The 14,670-nt window shown below is 31.7% G+C and overlaps 1 protein-coding gene across 1 annotated transcript in view; it reads right to left on the bottom strand.

Annotated features, from left to right (window-relative positions):
- Positions 1 to 3,876: 3,876 nt before the first annotated feature.
- The window catches only part of LOC127562069 (centrosomal protein CEP57L1-like), a 53,309-nt gene continuing 42,515 nt past the window's right edge, over positions 3,877 to 14,670 (bottom strand). The window contains exons 3-7 of the mRNA XM_051997505.1: positions 12,034 to 12,213; positions 11,269 to 11,393; positions 5,799 to 5,909; positions 4,383 to 4,460; positions 3,877 to 3,972 (exon numbers count right to left, since the gene is read on the bottom strand). Of these exons, the coding sequence (XP_051853465.1) occupies positions 3,877 to 3,972; positions 4,383 to 4,460; positions 5,799 to 5,909; positions 11,269 to 11,393; positions 12,034 to 12,213 (590 nt within the window). The remainder of the gene's footprint in view (positions 3,973 to 4,382; positions 4,461 to 5,798; positions 5,910 to 11,268; positions 11,394 to 12,033; positions 12,214 to 14,670) is intronic.

The raw sequence follows: 14,670 nt of genomic DNA, 5'->3' as shown, positions 1-14,670 counted from the left end.
TGCCTTATAGGTCTTACAAAGAGTCTAAACAAAAAGAATATAATGAACATAATTTCAGCTTCTGTACTAATATCACATGCAGAAGAAGATAAGGTACAGAAATTTTCAAAAGTAGACATAGGGCAGGGGAATAAAAACAGTTGGATTTTGTTAAGAATCAAGAAGCAAAAGAGATCAAAAGCTCATAGGCTCTTCCCTCTTCTCATGCCTATAATAATGAATATTGTCTCCAAGAAGACAAAAGATGCTAGATATGACAAGCTCTACATAGCATTTTTTAAAAAAACCTGAATGAACCTTAACACAGGAAAGAATAATTTATCAATGTGGGAATCATTTCTGAATTGTCTGAATGACTGTTGACTTATTAAGTGAAGATTAAAAAATAGAGAGAGATAATAAACCTACAAAAACCCCAAATAGGACAAAACAATAAAGATAGTGTGCAACTAACAGAACTGCTACCTGATATATTTAAATGATCTGTTGATGCCCCCCAAAATGAGTCTAGATTTGCAAGTTAGGTGAGTTTGAATCCTGTCTACTTAACTATGAGCAAGTCACTTGATTTCTCTTCATCCAAGTTCCTCATCTGGAAAACTGGGAATAATAATAGCATAAATAATACATGTAAAACACTTGCAAATCTGAAGGTGTGATATAAATGCTAGATATTATCAGCAAAGACTTTTTTCCTTATTTTTTTATGGACGCAATATAAAGTAATTGTCATAAAAAGATGCAGTCAACCAAGCATCTAATCTCTTGCTAAGCAGAGAGATAAAGGAGAATTTTTTTTCAAAACAGAAGTCAGTTTTAAAGCCTAAGTGAAGAAGATGATGCAAGCTAATGAATAGTTCTATCTTAAAAAACAAAAAACCAAACCAAAAAATAAATAAAATAAATAAAACTCTGTTAAGTGGGAGGAAGAAATAAGAATTGGCAAAAAGCTTGGTGTGAAGCCCAATGAAGTTAGATCTTTTCAATAGTATTTTAGAATGAAACTGGAAGGACAACAAAGAAATGAAAAAAGATTCTTACATTATTTCTAAAACAAACTTTTCTACCTGACGACAGTGAAATTTTTACATCAGGAATCTAATACATGAAAAATAAGAAACTAGAAATGGCACTAAAGAAAACTAAGACAGGAAGATGCTGGACCAGACTAAGTACATAAAATAAAATAAATAAATAAACAGTGAAAGAACAACAACAATAAAAAAAGAATTTGTAAGCACCCTATATTTTCTAGAAAACCCAGGCTCAAAGATGTCACATGAATTGGCCCAGCCAAGTTAAGGAATAGAGCTGGAACTTGACCCGAGGACAGGGAATTAATTTTCAATCTGAACAAGAAATTATTGAACAATTGGAAAAAAAAAGGACTATTATGCCTATAAAAAAGTGATTAAGAGGGCATCAATATCTATGGATCTATATTACTCAACTGATGAGTGATCAAAAGATATGAATAGTCAATTTTCAGATGAATATATTAAAGCTATCTGTAGTCATAGGAAAAATGTTTTAAATCACTATTGATCAGGGAAATGCAAATTAAAACAACTCTGAGGTACCATTTCACACCTAATTGGCTAATATGACAGAAAAAGAAAATGATAAATATTGGAAGGGATGTGGGAAAACCTGGACACTAAAGCATTGTTGGTGAAACTGTGAACTGATCCAACCATTCTGGAGGAATTTGGAACAATGTTCAAACAGCAATCATCCTCTTTGTTCCAGCCATACTACTACTAGGTCTATATCCCAAAAAGATCACAAAAAACAAAAAAGGATTCAAATATGCAAAAATATTTATAGTAACTCTTTTTGTGGTGCCAAAGAACTGGAAATTGAAGGAATACCTAACAATTGGGGAATAGTATGAACAAATTGTGGTATATAAATGTAATGGAATACTATTGTCCTGTAAAAAAGGTGAGCAAGCAGATTTCAGAAAAACTTGCAAAGATCTACGCAAATTGATGCTGAGTGAAGTTAGTAAAACCAGGAGAACATTGTACACAATAACATCAACACTGTGCGAGGATCAACTTTGACAGACTTGGTTCTCCTCAGCATTATTAAGGCAATAATAAAAGGCAATTCCAAAAAACCCATGATGGAAAATGCTATCCACCTCCAGAAAAAAACCTATGAATTGTGAATGTAGATCAAAACATACTATTTTCCCTTTTTATTTTTTTTTTTGGGGGGGGCTTGTTTTTTCTTTCTTGTGTTTCTTCCTTCTTAACATGACTAATGTGAAATATATTTAATATTACTGTACATGCATAACTTTTATCAGACTACTAACCATCTTGGGGAGGGAGAGGAGAAGTAGAGAGATTAAAAAATATGGAACTAAAAATATTATAAAAATGAATGTTGAAAACTATCTTTACAGTAATGGGAAAAAATACTATTAAAATAACTATAGGATTATATGTTGACCTTGTCATCTCTATAAACTCCTTTTTGAGAATGATATATAAGGGCAAGTGGACAATGAAATGAATTTTCAACAGAGTAGTAATACAATAAGTTGAACTGAATTTGGAAAATTGCCAGGATTTTAAACTATTCCAAGCTGCTTTTTGAAATGCAACTTTATCTTTTTAATAGCAATATTCTTTTGATGATGCTATACCAAGAGATTTGAGGAACACCACAATATCTATGAGGGGTCCAAAATATGGATGAAAATATAAACTCTTCTTGTTAAGCTTCATATAGTATCATCAACCTATCTTTTTAGGCTCAATGCATATTATTTCCTCCCTTACATGTTGATATCCAGTCAAAATGGCCCTTATGGTGTTCCGTACATCTGACACTCCACTTGACTCTGGGCCACCTGACTCTGACTCTTATGCCTGGAACATAGTCCCTCTTCACCTTAACCTCATAGAATTCTTCTCTTCCTTACATACACATATGAAGAAAGACTCTCCACATGAAGTCTGATCTCCTCAATTAACAGTGCCCTATCTCTCAAATTGTCTAGTATTTTTAAAAAATATTTATTCTTTATATACATGCACACATATTTATTGTCTTCCCTGTGAGAATGCAAGCTAGTTATAGGTACAGATTGTTTCATTCAGGGTATTTATATCTTCAGCACTTAATATATCTATAACAACACCTAATTTGTGTTTAATGAATACTTGTTCTTTAATTGCTGATTCCCGGTTGGCTTTCTAACTACTACATTATGGTGTTTTTGCCTTGCACATAGTGAGCATATAAAATCTGTTGAATGGAAACACTAAAGCCAATAAACCTCAGAATGAAAACAAGGGATAATATTGGCAGCAAAGTATTCCAAGTGAAGCATATGTCCTTTCTGTTTAAGTAGTAAGCTATAAAAATGGAAAGGGGCATGATTCATATTTATTCTATAAGTAAATTTTGTTTAACAATTTTTTTGTGAATATATTTTTCAGGAGTTTGTTTGAATGTTTGTTGAAGTATCTTCTTAAAATAAGGTCAACAAGTAAGAAGAAAATCCAGTAAGGTACTGTAATTCTTTGGGGGAAAAAAGTTTCATAATGAGAAGGAAGTCAAGTAAAAAAATAAACAATTATTCATTCATACTAGAGTTATATACACATTAGGCCTAACTAAAGTTATATAGAGAAAAACAGAAAAGTAAAATGTCATTGTAAATTCATAAGAGGAAATTGTACTTTTTCCTCTTTGTATAAGCAATCAAAAATGACAATTAAATGTCTAACGAGTATTCCTCAATTAAACAAAATATCCCATGACTTGAAAACTATAAAGCTATAAGCATAAAAACAATAGAATATTATCAAATATTAATATGTTGCCAATTACAAACCTACATTTTTTTTAGGTAAATGTTTATACTGTTACCTTTGTGGATTTCTTTTTCTTGGTTTGTTGTGAAGGTAGAACTGAAGATATTAAAATTCTATTGATTTCAAGTCCAGTTTGAAGCTGCATCAATAATTATAATAATGATTTGCTACAAGTTTCTCCAAAAATATTATGAGATCAGATCCTCATATATAGTTATAAAAATGAATATCACTAACTGCTTTATCACAGCTCAAAATGATTAAAAGGTTTTTTTAGAAATAAAACTCATCATTAATTTTTAAAAATATTATATTTCTAATTAATCTAACATTCTGAAGTGATTATTAATATTTATTTGTCAAATAAAATCAACTTATCAGAGAGATATTACATTATAAATTTCTTGTTGATTAATTATTTTGCTGTTACACAAAGATTATTATTTTTTAAAGAAAGTAAGAAAAAATATTTTTATTTCATCTCAATAATAGAACAGAAAGTATATAATCAAATGTTTGAGGGTCAGAATATGTAGCTATTTATTTTACCTGAGCAGCACTGTCTTGAATTAGCTTACGCTGATGTTCTTCCTCAGTAAGTTTTTGCTCTAAATGTTTAATTTTTTCCTGTAAAAGAAAATGATTTAAGTTACACCTAAAAATCACATTTTTTTGTTCTTTATTCAAATTAAAATCAGGGCATGAGGTCTTTACAATTATAGCAAATTAAAACAAAAGAAAAAAATAATGAAAAGAGCTGCCAAGTTTATTTTTGTTGGCTTTATTCCTGTTGTTCCTATGTCTTCATTACCTGTTTTTACAAATGATAATAAAAGGCCAGGATAAAAAAAGAGAGACAGACAGAAACACCCAAAGACATGTTTTAAGTTACTAATTTCCAGCTACCAAGTATAATTCTGAAAATCTTGGGAATATGATTCTTATGAATATGATCAACTATGAATGACTGATCAAATCTAATTATCAGGGAACCCCACTGTTTCAATAAGAACTCCAACAAACTATTACAGTCAATTTATTAAGTACTGTGTTGGATACAGTGGGACATATAAGAGAAATTTAACAGAGTCTTTTTCTTTTACTTGGAGAGACAATATAAAAATATTAAAGTGTTCAAGAAGAATTAAAATTTTAAAATGTTAAAAACCAATTGATTAAGATTAACCACTTAATATGTTAAAATATGAAGACAGGTATTTGAAGAGATAAAAACTTTTGAGACAAAACATGACCCTTTCTCTCATGGAGCAAGGGGGACACAAAACATACAATTTACATATAAATCAAATAACAGCATGAAATTAACAAATGAAGGACTTTTTGAAGTTTGAGGAGAAAGAAAAGAGATCCCAAGGCAAAGTTTTATAAATGAAGTAGCATTTGAATTGGACTTAAAAGATAAGGTAAAACTTTTAACTGATGGAGAAGAGATACTAATATTGGGAAAAGTAAAGGCAGAGGCAGTAAAATGCTAGATGTATATGGGGAAAACAGTCTATAATGAAGTGCTATGGTAACAAATTAAATAAAATAAAACATTTTTAAAAGGAAGGTATCACTGAGGGGTAGAGAAGGCCTTTGAATAGGAAAAGTCGGACCTGACTAGGATCTTGAAGAATGGGTGTGATTGGATAGATGGAGAGAAGTGAGGTTTATGTTGACCAGTTTGACTTCCCTTCCAGAGAAAAGAGATAATAAGCATTCCTTAAGATTCTTAATCATATTAACTATCAAATGGAAATGCCTTGCCATCTTTGGAGGAACAAATGCCAAAATGACATTGGCTTTTTATCTTAGCAGATAGAATTCATGTACCAAAAGTTACAAATGGAGTTTAATAAATTTAATATAAACCTCACTTTGCATTTACTTTCAATACCAATTATGCTAAATACCAAGATTTACTCTTCATATCAACACTTCAAAGGAACAAGCAGAACTTACCTCAGCTGTCTTCTGAGTTGTTGTCAGTCTGACACATTCTTTTTCTAAGACTTCAAGTTTTTCAAGTTTTGCATTCAACTTCATCTGATCCTGACCCTTTTCCCACTGTAGCTGGAAAAAATAAAAACAAAAACTGAAATTTGTAATAGATGATGATAGTTCAGTAATTACATAATTTTGGAGGAGTCAAAGCACATCAACTGGGGAATGATTAAACTGTTATATGACTTTAAAAGAATATTACTACACTTTATGAAATAATGAATGTGATGAATACAGAGATGCACAAAAAGAAACATGAACTAATACAGAGTGAAGTAAGAATGAAAAATACATATTGACTACAACAATAAAAATGGAAAGAAACATACACACAAAAATAAAAAATGAACATGACAAAATTATTAAGATCAAGTACAACCTGAAAGAAAACATGAGAGGAAATCCCTAAACTACCCATCTATGGAGATAGGAGGTCCACAGCTATACACTGTACATGGTTTTGTATTTTTCAATATATTAATTGTGCTGTTTTTCCCTTTTTTCTTTTCTTTTTAAAATTTGTTAATTGGTTTTCAACATTTATTTTTATAACATTTTGAATCCCATATTTTTCTACTTCTCTTCTTCCCGCCTAAGATGGCAAGCAATGTGATATAGATTATACACGTACAGTCATATTAAACACTTGCCCACATTAGGCAGGTTGTGAAAGAAGAATCATAACAAAAGGAAAAACCATGAGAAAGAAAAAGAAAACAACAACAAAAGTGAAAATAGTATGCTTTGATCTACATTCAGACTATAGTTTTTTCTTCTAAATGTGGATAGCATCCATCATGAGTCTTGGAACTGTCTCATATCATCGTATGACTGAGTATAATTGAGAAGAGCAAAGTTTATCAAAGTTGATTATCAACACAATGTTGCTGTTCTCCTGCTTACTTCATTTAGCACCAATTAATATAAATCTTTGCAGGTTTTTCTGAAATCTGCCTACTTATCATTTCTCATAGGAGAGTAGTTTATACATCAAATTTATTCAGCCATTGCCCAATTGATGGGCAGATCTTAGTTTCTAATTCTTTGCCACATCTCTGATAAACATTTTTGAACATGTGCATTTTTTTTAATGATTTCTTTGGGATACAGACTTAGTAGTGAGTAGTATTACTGGATCAAAAAGTATACAGTATTATACCTCTTAGGGCATAGTTCCAAATTGTCCTCCAGAATGGCTGGATCAGTTTACAACTCCATTAGTGTGCCAATTTTCCTACATCTATCCCAACATTTATCTCTTTACTTTTCTGTCATATTAGTCAATCTAATAGCGAAGTGAAGTGATATCTTACAATTGTTTTAATTTGAGTTTCTCTAATCAATAGTGATTTGGAACATTTTTTCACATGATTATACATGGCTTTAATTTCTTCACCTGAAAACTGCCTGTTCATATTTGTTGATCATTTATCAATTGGGGAATGACTTATATTCTTATAAATTTGACTCAGTTCTCTATTTATTTGAAAAATGAGGTCGTTATCAGAAACACTAGCTGTAAAAATTGTTTCCCAGTTTTTTCTTTCCCTTCTAATCATAACTGCATCGATTTTGCTGGTGTAAAACCTTTTGAATTTAATGTAATCAAAATTATTCATCTTGTATTTCATAATGTTTTCTATCTCCTGATCAAACAGGAATAGAAAATCATAAATTCTTCCCTTCTCCATAGGTCTGGCAGGTAAACTATTTCTTGCTCGTCTAATTTGCTTATATCACTTTTTATATCTAAATCATGTACCCATTTTGAGCTTGTCTTAATATATGGTGCGAGATGCTGGTCCATGCCTAGTTTCTGCCACATATTTTCTGGGTTTTCACAGCAGTTTTTGTTAAATAGTGGGTTCTTGTGGTGTTCTTTTTCTTTTGTATGATATGTGATGGTTCTCTGTGGGAGCAGGTTTCTTGGGGAGGTTTTCTGGAGGCAGCCTTAGTATCAGTTCAAATTAATAATCACTTCAAATACAGTCAGCTGATAAAATCCAAACGTTTATTTTCTCCTTCCAAGTCCACCGAATCCTTCCTTCTGCCTGACTGCAGTCTCTAGCTTGTCAATCTTCCAAATTGAACTCACTTGAGCTTGCTTTGATTCCAAGAGCTCTCTTTGCTAATCTTTTGCCTCTAGCAGCTTCTGCTTCTAGCTCAACTCCAACTCTGGACAATCTTCCAAAATGACTGAATTCACTGACTCAGCTCCTTTTTATGCTCTCTCAAAGGTTGACTCCTCCTCCAAGAGTGGGATTATGGGAAGTGTGAATTCACAAAGTTACAAAGCTAACTTTGTGCATCTCCCACACTTGTGAACACTTGTAAATCTTCCAAACTTGTGAACTAATGTGTGTGAGCTAATGTGTGAACACTCAAAGGTGCAAACCCAAGCACACAAGCATTGCTTCCATCAATTCCATTGAGTTATCACCTTGTTTCAAGTTCTGGCTCATAACAGGTTCTTATCCCAGAAGCTGGAGTTTTGGGGTTTATCAAATACTAGATTACTATAGTCATTGAGTTTTGGTTCTTCTATACCTAACCAATTCCACTGATTCAACACTATCTTTTTTAGTATTAGTTTTCGGGACTGCCACTTTCTATCATAGTTTTAGATCTGGTATGGCTAGCCCTCCCCCCCCCCCCCCAACGTCCCCCCCACCCCTTCCTTTGCATTTTTCATTACTTCTCTTGGAATTCTTGACCTTCTGTTCTTCCAGATGAATTATTATTTTTCTAGCTTATCAATGAGTTATTGATATTTTTTCAATTATTTAGATCTGACTTTTTTTGTGTGTGAAAAGTCTTATGCAATTATATTTAAATAATTCCTAGGTTCATCTTGGCAGGCAGACTCCCAAATATTTCATATTGTCTGTTATTATAAATGGAATTTCTCCAACTATCTTTTGCTGTTGGAATTTGTTAGTAATATATAAAAACGCTGATGATTTATGTGGTTTATTTTATATCCTGCAATTTTGCTTAAGTTGTTCATTGTTTCTAGTACTTTTTTGAGTTGATTCTCCAGGACTCTCTAAGTACACTATCATATCATCTGTAAAAAGTGATAGTTTTATTTCTTCAAGGCATATTCTAATTCAATTTCTTTTTCTTTTATTACTGCTAAAGTTAACATTTCTGTTACTATGTATTGAATAATATAGGTATCCTTGTTTCAGCCCTGATTTTACTAAGAAAGCTTCTAGCTTTTCCCATTACACATAATGCTTGCTGATGGATACTACTTATCATTTTAAGGCAAACTCCATTTATTTCTACGCTCTTTAGTGTTTTTAACAGAAACAGGTGCTCTATTTTGTCAAAAGCTTTTTCTGTAAGATAATCACATAATTGCTGTTAGTTCTGTTATTGATATGGTCAAAAATGTTGATAGTTGGAAAACTATTGTGCTAGTCCTGCATAACTGGTACAAATCCCACCTGGTCATAGAATATTATGTGGGTGATAAATTGCTATAATCCCTTTACTAATATTTTATTTAAGTTCTTTACATTAATATCCCTTAGGGAGATTGGTTTAGGGAGATAGGGTAATTTTTTCTCTCTGTTTTGGCCCTTCCTAGTTCAGATATCAGTACCATATCTGTGTCATAAAAGAATTTGGTAGGACTCTTTCTTTACTTATTTTTTTCAAATAATTTAGAAAAGAATTCCTTTGTGAATTCATTTGGCCCTGGGAACTTTTTCTTAGGGAGTACATTGATGTTTGTTCAATTTCTTTTGATAAAATGGGTTAATTAAGTATTGTGTTTTCTCTCTCTTGATCTGGGCAATTTATATTTTTGCAAATATTCATCCATTTCTCCTAAAATGGCAGATTTATTGTCACACAAAATAGCTCCTAATTATTGTTTCAATTTGTTATTCATTGGTGGTGAATTCATCCTTTTCATTTTTAATAATGGTAATTTTGTTTTCTTCTTTTTCAAAAACAAATGTTTAGCTCTTTTATTGTTTTTTTTTGTTTGTTTTTTTTAAATATAAAACCAGTTAAAAGCTGAGTAGTTTAACTATTGGTTAGTTTAATTGTCTTATTTGCAATTTTATTAATCTTTCCTTTGATTTTCAGAATTTATTAGGTATTTAATTAAGGATTCTTAATTTGTTCTTTTTTTAGCTTTTTTAATTAAGTTGCATTCCCAATTTTCTGTCCCACTAATTAAATGTGTTCTTGACCAGACTGATTTTAAGATACAAGTGAGATATCTAAGTAGAAATGTCTGAATTGCTTACCAAAGAATGGTGAGTCCCCTGAATTTCCTCTGAAGGTGAAGAAAGCCCAAGATAGATATAAGAATGACTAAAAATATAGACATAAGGGATGATGCTCTTAAATGCCATGATTCAAACCAACATTTTATCTTTTTATACCATAATAATTCAGACTTTTTCTCTGGTATGAAGGAAGGGCAAAAAAATTTAATGCAAATTTTCCATATCACAGGGGCATTGCATTCTTAATGCTCTTGAAGTACAAAAGATAATATATAATGTTAGACTTGACTGACAGTTTGATTAATTCTGTTGAACTGAATTTTTTTTTTTATTTTGTAAAAATCTTGTTTATAAGGAACAATCATCTGGGAAAGAAAGGAAGGAGGTTGAGAAAAAAAGCTTTTGTAAACCTAAAAGAATATGAATAAAAATGATAAAAACTAAACTAGCCTTATGAAGTTTTTTGAAAGGGCAACTGAACTCACAGATCAGAGGAATGTTACCATTTGTATAGATGTTAGCAAAGTATTTGACAAAGTAGACTATACTATTCTTATGGAAAAGATGGACTAAATGGTATTAAAATTAGGTAGATTCAGAACTGTTTGAGCTAGTATGAACTGGAGTCCAAACAACAACAACAACAACAAAATATTCATGGTTCACTGTCAACTAGGCAAATGATTTTCAGTGGAATACTCCCCAGGATATATCCTTGGCCTGATGTTTAATACTTTTATTAAAGACTTGGAAAGGAAGAGATGTCATACTTATCAAATTTTCAGATGTCACAAATCTGAGAAGGGAAACTAACACACTGGATGACAGGCACCCAAAAAGATCATGACATACTAGATCATTATGCTGAATTTAGTAAGACATAGTTTAATAGAGATAAATGTCAGTAAAACTGATATTGGTTATTCGGAGAAAAAGAACTTCATATATAAAATAGGGGAGGTATGGTTAGCCTGTCTTTAGAAATAGTTTCTTCTTATTGGAGGTCTTTGTTTGAGGATAATTCACTTACAGGGATATCATAGCAGGGATTCTAAACTTGAAGGTCCCTTGTAACTTTTAAATTAAATGTCTGGTAATGTACCAAAGTGGCTCTAGAATGAGATATAATTTTAAGAGTCTGAACTCTTTCTGTTATCATTGCTTATATAAAATAGATGTACCTGTTGATGTTCTAGGGCCAAAATCTTTTCTTGCTCTGCATTAAAAACCATTTTCTTTGTGAGTTCCAGTTGTTTCTCTAGAATAGAACAGCGAGTCTGGGCAGCACTGAGCTGTGCGCTTATATCTATGAAAAAGAGAAAAAAGCAAATGATTCAACTTTTTTTATAAATGGAATCATGGGTCTGTCATAGAAAATTTAAATAGAAGTTATATCACTAAGGTCAGCACCATGACCTCTAACTTATTAAATAAGAAATTATTTCTCCTTGGATGGACTATGGAAACTTTTAAGTAGTGTATTTTATTGTAGAAATATGTGTTGTCCTTTGTATATAATGATAAAGATGTTTCTAGAAAACCATTAATCAGACCCCCCCCTTGTGATTAATTTGCAATTATTTGCAGATTATTTTGCTCCATATTACATACCTATTTTATTTATATAATTTCTATTCTATGAACATGAAACATATCAAAACTAAATAGTGATAATAATGACTCTGGTCCAAGGATTATGCTTTAACTAAATAAGCTACATAGACTCAAAAAACTATGAGGCTACATAACATCTAGTATAATAAAAAGAGTATTGGATTCAAGATCCCTAAATTTTAGTTCTTCCTTTACCACTAATCAGCAATATAGTCTCTGAACAAGTTATTTACCTGCCACAGACTATTATCTATGTTGACAAGAGCGGGTAAGACAAAATCAGTGAAATAATAACAACTTTTCTATGTGTAAGAATAATTGGACAACCTCACCTTTTCTCTGTTTTATCAGTTCCTGATGTGCCAAGTCTCGTTCATTATTTTCATTCTGCAAAGCTTTTTTATACAATGCAGCTTCTTGGGAAAGAGTATTCAGGTTATCTTCAGCTTGTGTCCTCTCTAACTCCAGTTGATGAATTTTATCCTGAAGGGTTTTCAGAGCCAATAAAAGAGCTATTGGGAGGGAAAAACCATAAAACTTAAGCCTATAAGTGAAAACTTTTTAATGGCAGTAGTGTGCTATTATTTAAAAAAAAAAAAGAAAAGAAAAGTGGCATGCTATTTATAATTACCAATTTAACAAAAGATTTCAAACGTTATACTCCCAAACAAGTTAAAAATGTGAACTCTAAAAAATGCAAATTGTTTTTTTTTAAACAATATGTAAAAGCTTTATTTCTAAGATCCTGCATAGTAGTAATTTTAAGGCTTACTCAACAACATATAAATAAGCAAATATGGAAAATATGTTTAGAAGTCCAGGAAGGAAAAAGCTTTTAAAATAGACACCTGCTTAGATTCTACAAAGTCAGTTTTCCATCAATTAAAGAAAATTTGTTAAGAGGCTGCTATTTGCCAGGCACTGTGATATTTAACCACTGAAAATATAAAACGAGGTAAAATAAAGCCCCTCCCTCAAAGGATCTTAAACTTTAATGGAGAAGACAATAAATAACAAATACGTACAAACAAGTTATATATAGCATGAATAGGAAATAAGTCATGGAAGCTGGGCTTCTGTAGAAGATGAGAAAAAGAGAGAGAGAGAACGCACTCCATAAAACAGCAAGAAATTCTATGTCCCTGTGCCCCAAAAGATACTCTTGAACTGGTGTGACTGGCTTCCCAGCTGCCCCATGAATGAGGTCTCTTTCTTCTTAACTTCTTAACCTACTGACTTTCCTAACTTTCTGTTTTTTACAGAAAGCCTTTTTAATTCTTTTTCATTCTAGTGTCTTTCCCTGCTATTTCCTCCCTATCCTATATATAGTTTGCTTTGCATTTTGTCTCTTTTATTAGATAGTGAGCTCCTTCAGAACAGAGACTGCCTTTTGATTTCTTATATCCTAGCTCTTAGCACAAGTTCTCTTAATAAATATTTACTGTTTGAAGAGAGATCAATGTCATTAGATCAAAGAATATCTGGTGGGCAGTAAGATGTAAGAAGACTGGAAAAGTAGGAACAGACTAGATTATAAAAGGCTTTGAATATCAAAGAATTTGTATTTGAACCTGAGGGCAATAGAAAGTGATTAGCCTTTATTAATTACAGGGGGGTGACAGACTTGAGCTTTAAGAAAATCATTTTATTGCTCGGATGGATTGGAGTAGGAAGAGACTTGAGGCAAGCAGACCTCCAAGAAAGTGACTGTAATAGTCTAATGGTAGGGTGATAAGGGCCTGCACCAGAATGATGGCACTATCAGACAAGAGAAAGGAACACACTTGAGAATGTTACAAAGATAAAATAGACTGAGCAAAAGCTTAAATAATTCAAACATATTCTTGGCCAAGTACTTTAAAGAGAATGTCAATTAACTAATAAACATTTATTGAGTACTAATGCACGAGGTAGCTTACTAAAGCATGAGACTTTTGTACAAAAAGGCATTTATGACACTCTGCCTATTATAAGAAATTTAGCATATGACTAACACGATGTCAGGCTTTGGTTCTGGGAAGGAAAAAATAAATCATTATATGATTGGAATGCAAACTCAATAAGGGCAGAGATTTTATCACTTTTGTATTTATATTCTCAATGCCTTGCATGGCATCTGAAACATAGTAGATGTTTAATGAATGTTTGTTGATTGATTTAAAAGTGATCTTGAAATATTGTTCTTTTCTGTCCAGGAAAGTTCATAGGCCTAAATACATTATGTGATTTTCCAATAACTACTACTTTATTATTTGGATTAGAAAATAACTCTCTCACACAGTAGAACTCAAAGTTTATCTGGACACAAAAATATGAATTGGAGAAAAGATGCTAGAGCCTGAAACAATGATTTCACTGGATGCAAAATTCCCCAAGAAACATTCTTTACCAATGCAGATCTGCCCTTTATTTGCAACTTATTATTTTAAAGTGGTGCCTAGAACATGGAGAAGTTAAGTGGCTTATTCTAAAACACACAACCAGAATGTGTCAGAGACAGAACCTAAACTCAATTCTTCCTGCCTGCTAGGTTAGCTCCCTATGTTGCCTCTGTGAAGAAATATTATACTGAAAATATAATAATAGCATACATTTATATGTGATTTTTAGATTCACTACTTTATATATATGACTTCATTTTCTTCTCAAAACCTTACTCTGAGGTAGATAATTTAAGAATTATCACATCCATTTTTATAGATGAAGAAACTGAAGCTTAGAAAATTCACAGAATCCCTATAATATATGCAGGATTCAATATTGGGTGTTCTGACCCCAAATTCAAAAAAATTGAATCCAAGAGATGTTATCTTATTTTTAAATTACATTTTATATAATTCTAATATATAATCACATTTCTAACACATGTCCCAATCTATATTTGATTTGTCTGTGTTGCTATAATGCAATCTTTTCCCAAAGCATAGTTTCTAAGAACAAAAATAAAAACAAAACAAAGCATAGTCTCT

Source organism: Antechinus flavipes, chromosome 4 (assembly GCF_016432865.1).
Source record: "Antechinus flavipes isolate AdamAnt ecotype Samford, QLD, Australia chromosome 4, AdamAnt_v2, whole genome shotgun sequence".
Lineage (NCBI taxonomy): Eukaryota > Metazoa > Chordata > Mammalia > Dasyuromorphia > Dasyuridae > Antechinus > Antechinus flavipes.
The sequence above is the reverse complement of the archived record's forward strand: the minus strand, read 5'-3'. Positions and strand labels throughout refer to the sequence as shown.